This window comes from Triturus cristatus, chromosome 5_1, assembly GCF_964204655.1.
Source record: "Triturus cristatus chromosome 5_1, aTriCri1.1, whole genome shotgun sequence".
In the NCBI taxonomy this organism is placed as follows: domain Eukaryota; kingdom Metazoa; phylum Chordata; class Amphibia; order Caudata; family Salamandridae; genus Triturus; species Triturus cristatus.
The window spans coordinates 982,882,320-982,902,391 of record NC_140587.1 but is presented as its reverse complement, the minus strand read 5'-3'; the positions used below and the strand labels follow the sequence as shown (position 1 = coordinate 982,902,391).

The 20,072-nt window shown below is 44.4% G+C and overlaps 1 protein-coding gene across 1 annotated transcript in view; it reads right to left on the bottom strand.

Annotated features, from left to right (window-relative positions):
- ADAMTS16 (ADAM metallopeptidase with thrombospondin type 1 motif 16) overlaps positions 1-19,747 on the bottom strand; it is a 637,963-nt gene extending 618,216 nt beyond the window's left edge. Inside the window, exons 1-2 of the mRNA XM_085606087.1 lie at positions 19,201-19,747; positions 18,912-19,017 (exon numbers count right to left, since the gene is read on the bottom strand). Coding sequence (XP_085462213.1) covers positions 18,912-19,017; positions 19,201-19,263 — 169 coding nt within the window. The 5' untranslated portion in view covers positions 19,264-19,747. The remainder of the gene's footprint in view (positions 1-18,911; positions 19,018-19,200) is intronic.
- Positions 19,748-20,072: the final 325 nt, after the last annotated feature.

Below are 20,072 nucleotides of genomic sequence, written 5' to 3'. Positions count from 1 at the left end.
TCTGGTTCATTGTTTGTTGTTTAAGAAGAGAAAGCAGCGCCTCCTGCACGAAGCTTTAGCACTAATGCATTACAAGACACGCATGCAATATATACAAATTAATTCTATTTCAATAGGCAACTAAACAACCCCCAGCCTGAAACCTGGTGAATACACATACAATAACAAATCACAAAAGAACATAGTGAGCTATTAAGTGTGATCATGTACTGCAGTCTTCTAACGCAGCTTAACTTTCAAGATGAACCACGTAGTTCACAGGGATGATGTAGGTAATCCCCATGCACTGCAGGTTTTGAAATCATTGCTAAGCATGCAGTGAAACACCCATATCATGTCAAAAAATAGAACAGATCCAGCAGCCCGGCAGAATAATGAGAGGGAGGAATGACATCGCTCACACACCAGAAGTGCAGTAGGGGGACATGGAGCTGGCGATTATCAAAGCTCATTCTTAGATGCTTCCAAACAAGCCGTCGGGCCCTGCACAGCTATGGAACTGTGCTCTGGCTAGAAGGGCTCCCCACCTCCATTGACTGACGGCTGGTTCAGCAGATCCCCAAGAACTAGGCACCCGCCCAACCCTGTGCCTGGTGCAGGAGCTGCAAAGCTCTGTAACCATAACAACTGTTGTTGCTGCAGACCGGACTTGTGGCACGCGTGCAGGGCAGACGTGTTTACATGGCTACAGAGCCTGGCACCATGACGAGCAAGGAGGGGAGCTGTGGCGATGAAGACACTCTGTGTTCCGCCACTTGCAACACAGCTCAATACCCCCAACAGACTCAGTGTAGCAACAACTGACCTATGCGCTGTAACTGAGAGCAACATGCAGCAAGCTTGCATAAAAGATAAAGTGTAGTTTCACGGGTGCCGCGCTGAGCCAAGGAAATGCTCGTTCCAAGTTCCTTGTCAGAAAGTAGGAGTGGAAAAGCGGTAGCCAACTAGTCCTGGGGCAGTACTCCAGGGAGTGAGCAACTTGGAAAAGGGAGGGACCAGGATGCCAAATTACCCCACAGCAAGTAAGCATTTATACAGACTACCAACTAGACAAATACAAAGCAGTGGAAGGAGTCAAACCCCACAAAGTACATGCAACAGTTCATCCTGACAGAACAAGCGCTGAACAGACTCTACCTAAAAAAGGAAACAGACTATGCCAAGATAAGAACCCAGAAGGGAAAAGGTCCAATCTGCTTGACACAAAAATCAGGAACAAAACTTTTTTCAAGGGATGAATATCACAAGGAGAGAATCAGGGAACAAAATGCATTGAGACTCATCTTCCTTTCATACAGGCTCCTTTATATATGCTTTAACCTGGAACTGACATCACAGGAAAATACCCTGTAATATCTTGGATTGGGAGGCTAAGACATCCTTCAATGGGTATTCTGTCATTATGACGAGATCCCAAAATTAATAATATCAGCTTAACCAAATCAGGCAGACAAAACTTCATTTTGAGTGAAGGTAATAACGATGAAATATCTTTTCCACAAAAATGCAAATATTTTTGTGGCAAAGTTATACCAGGCCTCGGTTTAAGCCACGTATTGGGTTTAAATACCAGGCATCGGGTTTGCATCCCAGATCTGGAATAAAAGAATCCTACCACTCCTATATGTTGGGAATTGTAAAAATAATTGTTTTTGACATTAAACAAAAAAAAGGCCTACTGTGGACTGGTGGTAAAAATTAGAAGGCAATGAAAACGGGAGCAAAGGAGTTAAGAGAGAAGCCAAGGTCAGTGAGGAAATCAGGGGCCTGGGGGGATAAAATGGGGTGGTTGGCTGCAAAATCTTGGATAGGGAGACTCAGAAATCCTCCGAGTATGCTGTCATTAAGACAAAAAGAATGAAATGAATAATATCAGCGTGACTAAATCATGTTGACAAATTTTAATTTTGAGGGAAAGTAATAATGACATAATACCTTTTCCAGGGAAATGCAAAGATTTGTTGTGGCAAAGTAATACCAGGACTTGCTTTGAAGCCCAGATATTGGGTTTAAAATCCCAGGCAGTTGGTTTGCATCCCAGATCTGGGTTAAAGAAATTCTTACAACTCCTGAATGAGGAATGCAAGCAGGAAAAATGTAACAGTGGGCATAGGAAGGAAGGGTTGAAGGAATAAGATAGGAACTCCACCTTGAAATGGGAATTAACCAGGTTGGTTTCATCAGGCTAGTGAAAGTCATTTTTTTAGAACTCTTTTTATTAGCTTTCCCCAAAAAGCACAGTGTATGTACAACCTCATCCGAAAAACAACATTGCAGCTGATCACCCGGAACAGCCAGTCTGCCCCAACCAACCCACAATATACATAGGATGTTTGTCTTCCTTGCGCCACCCATCCTCCTCCCCAATTCCTATGTCTGCATTCCCAATCAACAACTATCCATTGATATTCCTCCATGAGCACCAGATGTTTTGTGTTTCGTCAGGCATCCTCATCTAAGGTACACTCTGCGCAGATGTCCATAGCCCGAGTCCAGTCTTCCATGATCGGGATTGCCACAGACCTCCAATGTTGTGCTATCTCCCGTTTTGCAATCATCAGTCCAAGTGCAACTAGTTTCTTCCCCATCCAGTTCCCATCCCTGCCCAACATTATCCCCAATGGAGACATTTGAGATGTGACTTCAAAAGGTAAGCTTACTATACTGACTAGTCGTGTGTATGATTGTCAAGTATCTATATATTTCTGGGCACTCACACACCATGTGCAGAAATTTACCCACAGTATTCCCACATCTGGTGCAGGTTGATGTTAGTGTCCTTCCCATATGATATAGACACTTCGTGTGAAATATAGTCAATGAAAATAATTGAACTGCATGAGGCAAAGCCTCACTGGGATCACCAGCTCTACTTCAGCCATTTTCACCTACACTAAATCCTCTTCCTCCAACGGATCTAAATCCCTCTCCCACTGTTCCATATGCATCTGCATCGGGTCCAGCGTATTAACTATTAGTGCCCTGTAGAGAGAGGATATGGCCTTCTTCACAGTCTTTCCATCAACAGTTTGGGCTCCAACTGGTTAAAATCTGGGACCCTCTAGAGGCGTGCATTTGACTTCTCCTGAGTGTGCTGGACTTGGAGGTATCAAAAAAACTCCATTTTGTGCAGCGCATTTATTTCTTTAATTGGCTGAAGGATTTAATATACCACATGTCTCGAACATCTCCTATTATTACGGAGATCCAAAATGGCATCCCATCCCTGAAATGCGTCTAGCTGTGGCACCTTCGACAGCCATGTCCCTCGCCAAAGTGAAAGCCATTCTTGAAAAATTGCTCATTAAAAAAGGTTTGTCAAAACTCATTCATCAAACATTTTTGCAAGTTGCTTTTTAATCTAATACTCATACAACCCCTTCAATGGACAGGTTGCCATCTTGGAACGTGCCAGATATGGGGTGTTTGTTTCTGCTCCTTTTCAGGATCTCATGGCATGCATTCAACTATAAAGAAGAAGTTCAAGTTTGCCATCTGTATGCCGTGCAGAATTATGTAGTCCAGTGGCCATTTTTCTTGCTCCACTCTCCACGAGATTCACGGAAAACCTTTCCAGTCCCGCCAACTGCAGAAGTGCTGGAATGCCCCAGGTGGTGAGGATGCTTAAGAGGGGTCTGAACGTGGTTTCTGGCAATAGTTACTTGAACTGTGGTTTCTGGCAATGCGCGGATGGAGAGGTGCAGGAAGATTTTTCTCTTTCAAACCCAGGATGCCTCAGGCAAGTTTTGGCACTGTCGTTATAACAGATTTAGTAACTGGATTTCACGTGTTGATTGTTTATATTATATAAATATATTACACATTAAAATAGCAAAAATATATATAAATACCACCTATTACTGATCAAGAGCTAGATGCAGCGACTCTAAAAATTGAATATTTTACTCCTAATCTGCCTCCACCCAAAAAAGCTAGTAAGGAGTGAGATGCTGTATTAACATCTGATGGCGTTAACCTCAACCTAGTGATGGAAGCCACATCTCTATGCCCTTTACCACACAGGTTTTCTACGAAAATACGAGGAAAGCGGTACAATCTCAATGGTACTTCCTGTGCAGCATTATAGCATCCTTTTCGCCACTCCATGGTGCCAGCCCTTAGTCTGAACAAGTGTTAACGCCACTTTGCTACAGCACGGCCTCCCTAAACCCCTACTCATCTCTATGAAATTAGTGTATCTAGGGTATATGCTGCTCTACCCACAACAGCACAATAAGGAGCAGGCAGAGCCTGTCCCTGTTCTGACCTTAGGTTATGACCTGGCATAAGAGCTGGGAACGCTGATTACATGTCGAGACATTTTGAAATACGTTAAATAACGTTATTATGCCCACTTAATGGCATTTATTTAATAAATCTGAGAATGATAAGCTGAGTTGATCTACCGAAATGCTCTTCACCCTTTATATTATGCTGGCCCTGGCATAAGAGTGGTAATTCCTGGTCAGATTGTGAGCCTTCATGGCATGATGGCACTGGATTCAAGATAGCCTGGCTGATGAGGGTTATGAACCCGAAACAGGTCCCAGGATGCTTGTTTCCGGTCCAGGAAAGACATGGCTTGGCAGTTCGGGCTGGACTGTTCCCATGAGACACAGGGTCAGACTGATTTGCATATGGCTATGTCTGAAATGGGGTGGTGAAGTGAGATAAAGAATGATGATGGATTAAACCCAGATCAGTTGACTGGGGATGAGTGTTTGATTTGCTCAAACGCTCCGTCCATCATCCCCTTTGGTATCATGATGGCTCCCGCCCCTAGTATAATCTTGACCCTCAATCAATCAAACAATCCGGGTTCTTGTAGAGCGTGGGTAATTACCTATAAGGGCCTCAAGGTGCAGGGGGATGGTGGGGGGGGGGTCTACAGTTCAGTCGAAGAGCCAGGTCATGAGGACCCTGGCATAATGATGGGAACTATCATTATTTTGAGGACATCCAGAACAACGGATAGTGAAACTTAGGCATGTAAGGCAGAATCAGTCCATGTGTGGCAGTAGTACAAGTGGGTACTTTATTAAAATGACGAATTGATGTTGGGGTATCAAAATTCCATTTGAAGGAGGTGGTCAGACTGGCTCGCTTGGTGCAATTTGGGGCAGGTATATTTAAGCTGCACCACATTCAACATGACTGCCAACCAATATAATCACAGACACGTTTTATTTGCTGCTCATCAGCGTGATCTACTTGAGAAGGTTTTAGTGTAAAAGAGCTCAAGGGGTGGCTAACAGCCAATAATGTCAATCATGAAAAGTTAGTTTCTGAACAGCACCAAGCTACTTTCACATCCTTCCACAGCATTGGGCACTTTATTGGGCATCACACATTTTTTCACACTAATTAGGCTCCCATCATGAGATTCCCAGAAACAGCATGGGGAGATACCAGAACCAGAATTAATGATTATCGCTGATATCTGTGCATTAGTTTAACCCATAGAATGCGGAATAACTAGAGACCAATCATAACATATTTTTCCTAGTTGTAGGATCTTTTCTGTGGACATTTCCCGCCTACTCAGAGGAGTTGAAGACTGCGTGCACACATTTCTGTGATTTTAACTTGTGTATTTTTACATCTGGTAAAACCAGTCCTAATGTTTCTGAAGCAGAAATGCTAGGCAGAATAGTTCAGAGAGGTATCCCACCCTGGGAATACGTTTCCCCTGGGCACTCTTAATGAAGGCCTAAAAACATTTGTTTTTATTAGTCTGTATTCTGGCCTTCAGAACTTAAATTATCATTTGTAATTCTAAATTGGTATGTGGTTACTTTTAATCAATGGCCTAATTAAAATTGGTGGGCCTGCTACAATGGTTTGATGTGAGGGGTCCCTAAAATTGTAATTAGGTTGGCCTACTATACCATATAGCTACTCACACACAGATTGATTCACCTGCACAAGTCACTCACACACCCAAACAGCCTCTCAACACAGCCACTCATTCACACATACAAGCACTTACACACTCACTCACACACCCACACAACCACTTACTTACTCATTCACACATCCATACAACCACTACATATCTGCTCACTCTCCCATACAGTCATTCACACAGACACTCACTCTCAAATGCAACCATTCGCACGCCATCCCACCTAACCAAATAACCACTCACTTGCCCATACAGCCACTTACACACCCAGTCGCTCACTCATACAGCCATTCAGGCACACACTCACTCACTCATACAGTAACTCACACAGCCACTCATTCGCCCATACAGCCACTGAGACGCCCACTTACTCAGCAACATAGTCACTCACACACTCACTGACACAGTGTTAGAAATTGGGGTCCAAGGATGGACCGTATTCCAGTCAGATTAGTGGGATTGCACAGCTAAAATAACCCCTGCTCAACACCTCGGTAGCTTGTCATGAGCAGTCAGGCTTATCTCAGAGGCAACGTGTAAAGCATTTGTACAAAACACACACAGTAACAGTGAAAACACTACAAATGACACTATACCAGTTTAGAAAACATAGGGCCAGATGTACAAACAATCACATCTGCGAGTCGCTAATTGCATCAAAGGTCAATGTGCAACAGTGTCTCAGACACTGTTTGCGATTCCCAATGGGGTCGCAAATTGCATGCCTCATTAATATTCATGAGGCAGTTGCAATTTGCAACACCATTGTGAAAGACTAGCACTCACAGGGCTGGTGGCCTGCTGGAGTCAGCAGACCACCATGTCTGTGACTGCTTTTTCAATAAAGCAGTTTTTTCTTTTTTTAAATGCATTCCATTTTCCTTAAGGGAAAACGGGAGGCATTTAAAAAAGAAAAACTAAACTTTTCAGTTTCATTTTTTAAGGGCAGGCAGTGGTCCCCAGTGGTCCCTCACATACTCACAAAGGGGAAGGGGTCCCCTGGGGACCACTCACTGTTTGCGAGTGGTTTACCACCTACTTGAAGTAGGTGGTAAACTGCGAGTGTTTTGCTGCCGTAAATGCGGTCGCAAAACAATAGTACATGGCATGGTGACTGGCTATTAGGAAAGGAACGCCCAAAGTCACAAATGCTATTTTGCTAGTCAGTGACTCGCAAAATAGCATTTGTACATGCCACTACCCTTTTTTTGCGATCGCAAAGGGAGGATCTCCCATTAGCGGCCACAAAAAAGAGTTGTGCACCTGGCCCATAATCTTTATCTGAATAAAACAAGACCAAAACAACAAAAATCCAAAATACACAAGTAAATATATGAATTTTGCAAGAATAAACTAAAAATACAGTTTCTTGAAGTCGATAGCGGCAACTGGGGCTATCGCGGCAAAATGAACAACCCAAATCCAAACAGTTCAGTGATACAGCATTGGTGGGAACCACAAAACAGTGCCTTTATAAGTGAAGAGGCTTCAGGGACCTTGCGATGAGATACGGAGGTGAGGCATCGCCAGCGTCGGCGGGCGTCAGTTCCGAAGGTCAGGCAGGAGTCATTGAGGCCTTGCGTTGCAGGTCGATCTCCACGATGTTGAGTTCAGGAGCGCTCGCATTGGCGAGGCCAGGGCTGCGATGTAATCACAGTTGATGGGTTGTGCTCTTCACGAGCAGTGATCACGGCTTCAGTGCAAGCAGCAGAATGGCTTTGGTGCTGAAGTTATGTCATAGGCAGACCCGGGACTATAATTTGAGATAAGGCGATGCGTTGAGCTCTTTACAAGCAGTGCCCTCAGCCATGATACCGGCAGCGGCGTCAAAGAGGGTGTGAAGTGACATCGTCGGTGAGGTCAGACTGCAATTTCAACGCAGTCGATGCATTGTGCTTCTCATGAGCCATGACCACGGTTTTGGTGCAGGCAGCAGCAGGATTGATGACGGTGTTGGGGATGCTTTTCTTGAAGTTACTGCAGAACCACTCAGTTCCAAAGGCCCAGGACTGGGTTTGGTCCACTTGGTAATGCAGGACTCACAGCAGAGGAGTCCCAATGTTGGCAACAAGGTGTGGATGAAGTATTTGATCTCAACGAGACTTATAACAGGAGGCAAGCACACACAAGCCCTTGGAGAACCTTGCCAAGCAGGATGAAGAAAGCAAAGTCCAGTCCTTTCACTTTCCAAAACAGAAGCAACAAGCAGCAAGTCTGCACAGCAATAAACAGAGTGTCAGTCCCCTCCTACAGTTTCTCCAGCTCTTCTTCTTGGCACAATCTCCTCTTAGTCCAGAAGTGTTCTAAAGTTATGGTGTCACAACTCCAGTACTTACACCAGTTTCTGCCTTTGAGGTTGGCAAACTTTGAAGGAAAGTCTTTGTAGTGCACAATACCTTGCCTTTCCCTGACCTGGCTCCAGTCACACCACAGGGAGGTGGAGACAGCTTTGTGTGAGGACAGGCACAGCCCTATTCAGGGGTCAGTGACAACTCCTCGCACAACTCTAGCTCATGACAGCCCATCAGCCTGGTGATGGGCCAGCAGGATATGCAGGGCACACCTCAGGTCCCTTTGTGTGAGTGTCTAGAGTGAATGCACAATGAGCCCAACTGTCAGTCTAAACGAAACGTGGATTCCACACAATTTCAAAACCAACTTCACTAAAAGATGTATTTTTAAATTCTGAGTTCAGGGAGCCCAAATCCCTATCTCTTCCCAATTGAATGTTACACTTGTAAGGTGTTACAAGGCAGCTCCAATGATAACCTATGGGAGAGATAGTCCTTGTAATAGTGAAAAACAAAATTGGCTGTATTTCAATATCAGGAAATGTAAAACACACCAGGACATGCCCTACCTTTCACATATACTGCACCGTGGCAATGGGGCTACCTTGGGCCTACCTTAGGGGTGCCTTACATGTAGAAAAAGGAAAGGTTTGGCCTGGCAAGTGGGTGCACTGGCCAGGTCGACATGGCAGTTTAGAACTGCGCTCACAGACACTGCAGTGGTAGACCTGAGACATGTTTGCAGGGATACTCATGTGGGTGGCACCATCAGTGTTGCAGGCCCACAAGTAGCATTTGAATTACAGGTTGTGGGCACACACAGTGCACTTGATCAGGAACTTACCAGTAAATCAAATATTACAATCATGGCTCACCAATCATAATCACAATTTACACAGGGAGCATTAGCATTATAGCACTGAACAGCAGTAGTAAATGCCTAGAGTTAAAAAACCAGCAACAAAAGTATTGCAGCACAGTCATAAATGGGAGGTCAGAAGCAAAATGAGAGGGGAAAAATACCCCAAAGATGCCAGGTCTAACACTCACCCACTCACCCACACAGCTACTCACATACCTACTTATACACCCATACAGCCACTCACACACTCATACAGCCACCCAGACACCCACAAAACCACTTGTACAAACACCCATACAACCACTCAGATACCCACTCGCACAACCATACAACCACTGACACAATGACTCACACACCTACAGAGACCCATTCAGAAATTCACTCACTCACCCATACAGTCACTCATGCATGCACACACATGCCCATACAGCCACTCACACAATGAGATAGACAGTCAAGCACCCACCCAGCTCACGCATGTTAGAGAAAGTATCACTCATTAGTAGTACAACTAGTATGTTTATTTTATTTTTATTTTGAAGGTTTTATATAGCGCGAACAAGACCCTTGCGGGTATCAGAGCGCTTTACAAAGTAAATATAGGAAATACATAGGCAAATTGTAACTACCATAGAGTTCCATACAAATCCAGGCTCATATAGGTATGTAAGCAAATCGTAACATGCATCGAGTTCCATAAAAAAACAGGGTCGTATAGACATATATAAGCCTGGCTCAAGTGAATTTAGCCATGAGAAGAGATTTGACTTCTTTTTTAAACAATGCAATAGAAGGATTTAGTCTGGTTTCAGAGGGCAATGCATTCTAGATCCTGGGCGCCATCCCCGAGAAGGTACGGTTGTATGTTTTATTCTTGTTGAATCTTTGTGGTTTCAGTAAAAGATTACTGGCACTTCCAGGGGATCTGTTACCACATGAGAGCACCAATTTCTGAGCTAGATAGCAGGGAGTGTTATGATGAATGGCTCTATGCGTCAAGCATGCAATTTTTAGATGAATTCTGGCTTTGAAGGGGAGCCAGTTTAGGGATCTGAGGTCTGGAGAGATGTGAGAGGTTTTTTTGGAGCCGGTAATGAGTCTGGCTGTTGGGTTGATTGAAGCTCTTAGAGAGGCTGTTGAGGATCTGGTAAGGCCACAAAGGAGACACTCCCATACTCCACTCTTGGAATAACTAGTGCTTGAACTGCTAGTTTGAAGTCCTTTTCGGGCAGGAAGGGTTTTCGTTTTCTCAAGGTGTTGATCTGAAAGTTTTCTAATTTAGTTGCTGCGCTGATATGTTTTTGCATATTTAGATTTCTGTCCAAAGTTACTCCCAGCGATTTTGCTGAGTCGATAATAAGAGGTTGGCAGTTGAGTGCTGTTAGTTGTTTCAGCCAGTCTTGAATTATGGTTACTTTGGAGGGAGGAGCGATTAGGAGGAATTCCGTTTTGAAGGTGTTTAGTTTTAGGTGGCTTTCGGCCAACCAGGTCTGAGTTTTTTCTAGCGTTGAATTAAGAGATCTGATGCCTTCTGTATAGTTGTTTTTGTAAATGCGACAATATCTCAGCAGGATTTACTGAATTATTTAGAAAGGTATGTACAAGACATTACAAGGAACACAAGAATTCCAGTAATAAGAGCACAACAGGCTGGGGGTCGCGACCCCCAGACTGTTGTGCTCTTATTACTGCAATTCTTTTGATCTGCCAAATATATGACGCCTATTGGTGCTTTGAAAGAACAACTTTGAGTTTCCTCTCTTGTGTTCCTTGTAATGTCTTGTACATACCTTTCTAAATAATTCAGTACATCCTGCTGAGATATTGTCGCATTTACAAGTATTTACCCAATCTCAGTTGGGTCTATGGGTATAACTCCTGTGATTATTCTCTATTCTGTATAGTTGTGTGTCATCTGCGTACATATGATACTGTACGTTAGAGGAGTTGAGGATTTCAGTGAGTGGTTCCATGAATAAATTGAAAAGTGTTGGGGAGAGGGATGATCATTGTGGGACTCCTAAAGTGACACAGACGGGTTTGGATAGAGAGTGATCAACCTTGAATCTTTGCAAACGGTTTTGGAGGAACGAGGTGAACCAGTTTAGAACGGACTAATCTAATATATATCTAGTATACTAATCTAACTTTTGTAATAGGTTAGTATACATGTTTAGCACCCATAAACTCTTAAAAATACTTTCACTCCCTTGATGATTCAGTGATTATCATGTTTAAGAGCACCTTAAAATAATTCAGCTCAAGGTGTGTACTGTACAAAAACCTCCCATGTCTATGGTTTGATGTACCATAATGTTGCTCTATCAATAATAACACTACAGGCTTGTGTAGGAGGCACCAGACAACTGACTTGACTTTAGGGCCACTAATAACATTCTCATCAGGACTGAAGGGGGAAAGAGTGTGATATCCATCCTGGATGTGAATTACACAATGACTAATCAGGAAACCTGGTTTCAATCCCAGCTCCAAGCTTGAGTAAACAGTGTGACCCTAGGAAATTATTTTCCATCACTGCGCCTCCTTTTCAATGATCTTCACATCTGAAAGCACCTTCAAATAGTTCAGAATGTACTCTCTACGGCAACCTCCCTTGAGTATGGTTTAATAGACTATAATGTTGCTACATGTATAAAAAACATAAAGGCTTATATAGAGGAAACAAGACAACTTGAGTCATTAATACATTTTTCACAGTAGAACAGGTGAGGCCCACTAATTTTTTTTTAAAAGGCCATTCATTGCAGACATACAATGTAAGGTGCTAAAGTGAAATAATCCAAAATACACTTTTTTATGTACAATTTATAAATAAAGTGGCAGCCAGAGATATTTGCAGTGGGGCAGAAGGTCCAGGCTGAGCTAAGAGGTGTTCTCTTCAGTTTCAAAGAGCTCTTTTTCCAGCCAAGCTTCAGCATGGATAGAGTCGCGGAGAATTATGGAACCTGGCCATCACTGCCTCACTTCCACTGACCTTTTGGCACTGGTAGCAAGGTAGGAGATGCTTTGGTGTTTGGTGCATGGTTTGCAGTCTCAAGGCTATTCACTACCAATATCTGCACACAATGACCTGCAAGTGTGACTTGGCAATGTCACCATGCCTGTTTCACAGCACAGTGACTCGCCATGTGATACATAATGCACGTGCTAGTTGCAAGTTGAGTGATCTCTTCAAGGAGTGGTACCCTAGACAATGTGCCCCATTGCACCACTTCTTCTGATGCTGGTGAATACTCCCTATCAAGCAGTGATTATTTCACAATGTTTGAAGATGAATACATGTCTTCCAGGGGAAGTGGTGTGAGCCCATAGGGGCATATTTGAAACTGAAACATGGTGATGAAAATGAGAAGTAGGTCTGTTGCTCGGCCCTTCATTTTTTTCAATCTTATGGTAGAGAGGTATCAGTAAAACATATTTTAGCTCACACACATACAAATTTAATATAGTTCTGACAATTTAACAAAGGGAGAACATAAATGCCAACATAAGTGATATAACCTCACCCAAACCAAAGAAACCATAGCTGTAAAACTGTACAACCAGTGAACAGGGGTACTCTTGAATGCTTCCCAGTGCAAGATACGGAACCCACTGATGAAGCATACCATACTAGGTAGGTGAGTGTTCATCATCCTGTGTGAGTACATAAATGTATGCTAATTCCATAAGAGGTTTGGGTGTTTCATTCCGGAGTTTTGTACTTGTGGTATGTTTGTTTATTAAAATCTTACAACAGTCATGTAATACCTGTTACTACCTCATTAATGTGTTAGCTACCGGTGTTGTACATGTTCTGTTTGTGTCAGATCCTTCTATTCTTTACTTTTTATTTGTGTTAGGGAAGATTGAGCTGTGGCTGCCCATGTTGTACCATCATGGTGTTGTGAAGTTTAGTGTGAAACTTTCAACTACGCATATGAAAAAAATCGATCCACATTGCCAAAGCTTTTTTAATGCATAATGTGAGTGAACGAGTGAACCCTATCAACATATGCAAGCAGGGTTTACTTTTGGCTTTATATGTCAAGTGGGCAGTTTTATAAATGGAGTAGGTGACTTTGTAAAAGTTTACAACCCAGCCGTCAAGTGGCTCCACATCATACATAACACATCCAGCCAAGGTTGGCATTTTAGCCAACAGTATTTTGTATGCTGGGGTTTTGAGCCTATAATGAAAGTGTTAACAGCAAAACCACAAGTCCCACAATGCTCATGCAGTAGGCTGAAAAAAAGGTATGGCATCCTTTGTCTTAGTGCCAAAGCGCAGGAGTTGTGAAATATCAATCAATCAATCAAGATAGCTTTATTCGATTTTAGGCATTTTAAAAATCATAAAAGCACAAACATGAATAAAAACAATTAAAATGTGTTAAAAAAAGCATTAGCCTATCACACTGTGCAAAGAGTGCATTCAAGTAGGTCAGGGTATACAGGGATCCTTTTCAGACGGCAGCAATCTCTAATGGGTTTTGGGCATTTAGACTTTTCCTAATTCTCATAATACTTTTCAAGAAACCAGTCATAATACATACTAAAAACGTCTTATCTAGAAATTGTAGATGTAAAAACGCTGGTCTACATTGTCTCATGCCAGCTCTTTTTAACCAGGGGAGGATCCATCTTCTTCTTTCTTTTTCATAAAATTTACAAAACAAGATCACATGGGCAGTTGATTGTATAGATACATTGTCGCAGGGGCAAGCAGATAGCTCTCTGGACCAGTCATTAATATCTGGATAACTGACTAGTCGATGAAAGTTATTAAACCTAAAACGGGTTAAAAGGTATCTATCATAGCCCCCCGTACAACAAATGAGATACGGTTGCATACCATAGGTAGATAAAGTCATTTGATGCTGAACCACCGATTGCTTATGTGAAATAAAATGTAGTTCCTGACTTTCTACCTTCTTTTTTGTGGGCAGTAAAAGGTTAAAAAGCCCAGTGGAAGAAAGGTCAGAGACAGCCTTTCAGATGCAAAGGAGCATCTCCTGCTAAAGGGCAATCCTTAATACTCCTTGGAAAACTTGCATTCCAAAAGACCTTATTTACTAGAACAGTGAGAGCATCAAAAGGTTAGTTAGGTGTGTCTAGAGTCACAGAGAAAGGAAAACGAAGGACCTGTCACCCATCTTCTCTGGGCCATCCTCAGGGGTTTATGTGATTTGGGTTTCTTTCGCATTTACAGTACCACTGTGACCTCCTTGCACTGAACAAGTGTGCAAGGCTGCAGGTGCTGCCCCGCGAGTGCCTCCAGTGCAGCACACTTCTAAGCGCTAGCAAATGAACATGGGTAATGTTCTAAAATCAGACACTCCGCTAACATGAATGGTTCCTCTGAGCTATCACGGTATGTCACTGTGAGATGGGCAGTTAGACTGCACGGTCAGAGCGAAGCAAAGCGCGCCGCCTAGTTAAAGAAGGTAGACTAGCTTTGGGGTTGAGGGAGTTCATAGTCCCAGTAGACTAGGTACATGACCACACTCTGGGAGTGGGGAAGTCTTCTACTGTGGGTTAGTTAGTCCATAAAGAGTATCAATCAATAGACTACAAGGAAGAAGCTGATAACATTGTAGAGTAACAAAACATGAACTGAGCAGCAATGTGAATGGGGACAACCTTAGGTTTAAAACAGCAGTGGCTCAAAGGTCTCTCTGCAAAGAGACAAACTCAAATGAAATACAGTACGCAGAGCAGCACAGGTAAGGGTAGGGAACTGTAGTGACCAGGGTCAGGTGGCACTAGAACCCTGGAAGCTTGGTCCCGGCGGTTAATGGTCCTCCAGGTTTTGCAAGGGTAGGCAGTAATACAAAGGAATTGGTACAGAAATCAAACAGAAGAAAGAACCCATATTCAACTACAGGAGCCTTTCTTGACAGGGCCCTAGGAGGAAAACTACTGTGTGCGTTCTTACTTTTGGGCAGGTCGCAGCCTGAACATCAGCCACGGGATGGTCTGGTTTTGCCCGCCCTGTGGCGGTGCTCAAGTTTCTTTGGCTATGGGGCCAGATGCTGGGGTAACCCCTAAAATATTTGACGACCAGATGATGTATTTTCGTGGTGACTGTTGGCCAATCAGGCAGTCGGTTTAGGTGATATCATTGTAGGCAGTCACTGGGTCGTCTGTTAAACCAATGCCTTGTGTAGAAGACCTGCAACATAATTTCCTTCCAACAGAACCTTGTTGTGGCCTTATTGTTGCATTATTTTTCAATCAATAAATACGTGTTTTAGCTGTTTGACTTGTCCATGGGATGTCAACGTTATGCAGAGGTCTACGTGAGAAACTAAGTCAGATACCACAGTTCTACAGCAGTTCGAAACTGTTTGCAACAATTAAGCCCACAAAACCGTGTTGCCGGGTTTGGATTTTAGATTGTAGCTTCTGAGTCCCGGACTAGCTTTTAAAGTGGGTGAGAGGACACACCTTTTATCTAAAAATGAAGTTTGACTGACAGCTATCTTGAGGACTGAGACTGGATAAATACCATGCATCCGAGGAACGACGGCTGAGGCGTCTAAGAGAGGGCACTTAAAAATACGAGAAATTGGCTACAATCCGGTGGGACACTTGTTCCCTGAACTGCGGCTGCGTTAAACCAGGTTCTTGCAGCGACGGAGCAGCAATGCAAGAAGCGCATGTGGTCTTCGTGTGTTCCAGCTGGCCACGTCCCAGCAGCTCTGCTCGGCGCAGTTATGTTATTACCCATTTAAGCCATTTAATGCGCAAGGCTAATTTCAACTCAGCTGGACTTCCGAAATGTGACCTGAGTTTGGGGTCAAACCCAGAATCCGGTGCGGCGCATCCACCCGTATTGTGGACTGCAGATTCATTAAGATCAGCACTTGTAATTGTAAAAGAATACGGGCTGCAAATCAAAGTTGTGCTCAGGAGCCCATGGGCAGCTGTGTAGTCTTGATTCGGCCTCAAACCTTCTTAATTCTTTCTGGTTCGTTCCTCCCTGGATGTTTTTCTCTCTTGCTCTAGGGGTCAAAATCTGATGAGGAAAAACAAGTGTTGGTCCTCAAAAGTGAGTGCTGGCGGGCTCCAACGGCGATCAGGGCTCAAACTAAGCACTGAGTAAGATGGGAAAGCTTAAGCAACACATTTGTTTGAAAAACTTATCATCTTGTTTATGAGGAGCGCCGCGCATCTCGCACTGACACTGAGTAGGCTATAACACGAGCTGCTCCAGCTCACAAGTTCCTGTTGGACGTTGCTGCCTTTCTAGTGCTGTTGTAAAGCTGACTGGGAAGTCACTGGCCGAGAGGGTGTAGATGTGAACCCCAAAAAGGAATTAAAAGAGTTCAATTGCCACAGGTCCAGGTGATTCGTTATAATTGGTGCAGCAGGTGCAGTGGCACCAGGGCCCGGGTCGTGAAAGGCTAGTTGTGGTTGTTTTTCCATTACAATCCTTACATCAAAGACCATTGCACGTTTGCTAAGGCACTGAACGGATTAAATGTGAAATGTTCCGTACAGGAGTGAGTGGTAACTTGGGGGACTTCACTGGACAAGACAAAGAATGAATGGTACAATAGGTTAGACTGATGGCAAATCTCTGTTATCCACATCTATTCGTATTGCGTTTTAACTTTTTGATGACGGGTAAGTAAAAGGCTGATGATTTTTTCAGCCTGATTATGCATCTCTGCTGCTAACAGATTGACTTCAACTGGATAAATCTTCGGAAAATGATCTATTACACACTTGATGTGCGTTTGCATAGTATATAAAGAGCTCCTTCGGTTAACCTCTTTATTAATAGCGCCCTCTTGTGGTTTCAACTCGTTGACAACCATGGATCCAAACAGTTTTCTTCCATATATCAAATAGGAAACGAGCGCAGCTGTTCGTGGGATTCTCCAATAAACACGCCTCATGTGGCTGGCAGTCCCTTGGAATACATGTGCAGTGATGTGTGCTCAGCGGGATGGGCGTGCTACGAAGTGCGCACGGATCACCACACCACAACATTAACTAGGTCTGCCGCCAGGTGTTTGGCAGCCCCCATGATCACAGATTATAAGAACGGGGTATATTTTATGACATCTGCCCACCTGTGCTGCAAAGTGCCCATCATGGAAACGTAAACACGCACAGCGCCTACGGCAGCGTTTAGCACATATTTCAGAATAAAACGTCGCGGCGCATTTATCAACACAACCATAAACTGGGATTTTAACAATCCTACAATATACCAAGATGCATAATACACAGACAATAGCCGCACTGAACAAGAAACACAAAGATGACTTTCCACTGCCAAAGAAGTCTTGTAGGTTATCGAGCTGCGGACCTAGAAATTCCTAAACTCTAATTCGAATGAGAGTTAATGTGACCTTGGGCAAATGAAGTCATCCGACTGACCCCAGCAATATGCACTCACTCTGAGTATAACAACTCGACAGTTCTTAAGAACACTGAAAACTCGCCGCAGTACAGTGAGTTGAGTGGCATGTTCCCACTGCTGCACTGCGCCCTGAGGCAGCTCCGAGAGACCAGAGCTACTAACACGTCACGATAATGGCAGTGAAGAGCCAGCGCTGCGTGCAGAGGGGCCACGTGCTTTCCATTTCACTTGTCATCAGAATTTAGATCAACAAAGGAGAGAGAGCGCGCGGGAAGGCGGGCGGGATTCCCCTTCGTGTCTAATCGTTTCAGATGCAAGTGTGCGCGTCAGCTCAGTCCGTTTCAATAGCAGGGGCGCGTGAAGACTGTCAGCACGTGCTTGTAGTCCCCAGATTTCACCTTCGCCCAGGGGTGCGTGCGTTTAACACAGAGGCGAGACGCGTTTACGTCTAATCAACTTGATTTCCGGTTTATATAACACAACAGCATGGACAGTGAGGTGGTCTTGCTACACAACCGATCACTGCCGACCTCCAAACATTGCAGTCTCCTCATTCAAAATGCAAATGACCTGGTTCTCAGAAGATGAACATTTAAATAAACTGTGGTAACGTAACGGCCAGAGCTGCCGACTTTGGAGCTGGGGAACCAGGTTCGATCCTCGGCTTGGCTCAACATCCTGTGATTCTGAGCAAATAACTTAATCTCCCTGTGCCTACCAAGAACGAATGTGTCCTTGTGTAAGGTACCTAGTGCTCATGTAGAGCGCTCTGATACCTTCGGTTCGAGTTCGCGCTATATAAAGCTGCAAAGAAAAAAAAAAAAAGTAGACTCCAGCAGAAACGACAGGGGGGTTGTTTATTGTAGTGTAAAAGCAACACCCACCTACGGCAGGCAGCGACCAGCCGGTTTGGATTCTTGCATGAACTGACCAACTGTGCAGGAACCAATACCTGAAGTTCTAACTGCGACCACGAGGGATGTTCAACTGTAGACATGCAAACACAAGTGTAGCGCGCGAGGTGCAACGAACTACGTCACCCTGCTACAGAGACATACATCTGCTTTCTGTGCATCTCGTGTTCGTGTCAAGTAAGTCCTGGGACTCGGGGTAGCTATAGTGCAGTAGGTGCAATGGAACGGGGGTATGAGGGACGCTTTGCTCATCAGCTATGGTTTTAGTTCAGTACATAACCTTTAGGATGAGGGGATTTTGCTGTGACATCCTTGCTATGCCACGAGTGACATGCAGTGCAGTCAGTGATAGGAAAATAGGAAATCTGTATTTAAGTACTTGTGTTTTAAAAGGCAATACGTTCTGTTTAGCCTTTCAAAAAAACCCACCCACGCGCAAACACTCCCACACATTTATATGAAAAGTATACATAACCTATTCGCCTTCTCGTTCTTAAATACCAAGAACATATCTACCCCGATCACCCCTCCCCCCGCGCACACACACCTGCTCCATACTCACCGCTGTGCCCGGTCAGGTCTAGCAAATCAGAGTGCAAGGAGGGATGAGGGGGGCCTCGGGGTCCAGCAGCCGCAGGTGTCCCTTCAGCAGCACAGACAGGTGCACTCTGCAAAAAAAGTGCAAAAGACTGACTAAAGGGGAGGCGAGAACGGACCGAAGGTAGGAAGCTAACAGAATGAAATAGATGTGTAATGTCTGCGCATATTTTAATATATATTTTAATACATATTCAAGCGAATATGATTACGAATGAGAAAGCCGTTCAGAAAAAAAATCACCTCAAACCTACCTTAAAATACACGCCAAATGCAAGAAACAGGCACCAGCCTGCAGAATCCCTTCTTAAATGCATCCTTTGCAGAATGTAGGCAGCAGGCAGCCTTTCCCTCCGTGTGTAGTGCAGTATGGCCAAGTAATGCCGGTGCCAAGAATCGAGAAGGCGGCGTGTAGCTTCCACTTTGTTTCACCCGTGTGACATGCGAACACGCACCGTGGCTTCGCGTGTCTGCGGCTGGCACGCGCGGTACTGTCATTTACAGAAAGGTGTGCAGACGGGTAGTCTTTGCCCTGCAGCTGTTGGCCCCCTGCAGCGGACGGTTGCAGCTTTACATTGCAGAATAGCAGCACGCGCGCCACGAGTGGAAAAAGAATGCAAACATAAGCGGGGCAATGAATGGCAGCAAGTGGGGGTGCTTCTGTCAGGGTAGGGGCATGCAGGAAGTGGGAACACTTGCTGCTGGTGGCTCGTCAGCTGCTTGGCTGGTGCCGCGCTTCCCCTCTCTCCTCTCCTCTTTCTAGCAGTCCCATGTGAGCCTCTGACAACCATACTGTGGCTCTTTTCTTTCCAAGCCTGGCCAGCTGGTGTGTCCTGATTGACAGCCCTCGCAAGCCAACCGCTGCACCTGCATTCCCATGGTGGGCAGGCTGAGGCTCGGGGGTGGGAGCAGCGCGTTGACACTCGCCGGAGGCTTTGTCCAGCATTAACTATTTCCTCCCTGGCTGGTCATCATCTCAGCGGAGCCGCAGAGGTGACTCCCGCTTCGACAGGTACAACACGTGATGTAAAGAAACAGATGGCAGGTCCTAGCCACAGCCATAACTATGTTCAGAGCACATATTACGTCATATTTTCACATGCCTGCTATCGAAATCGTTACTCAA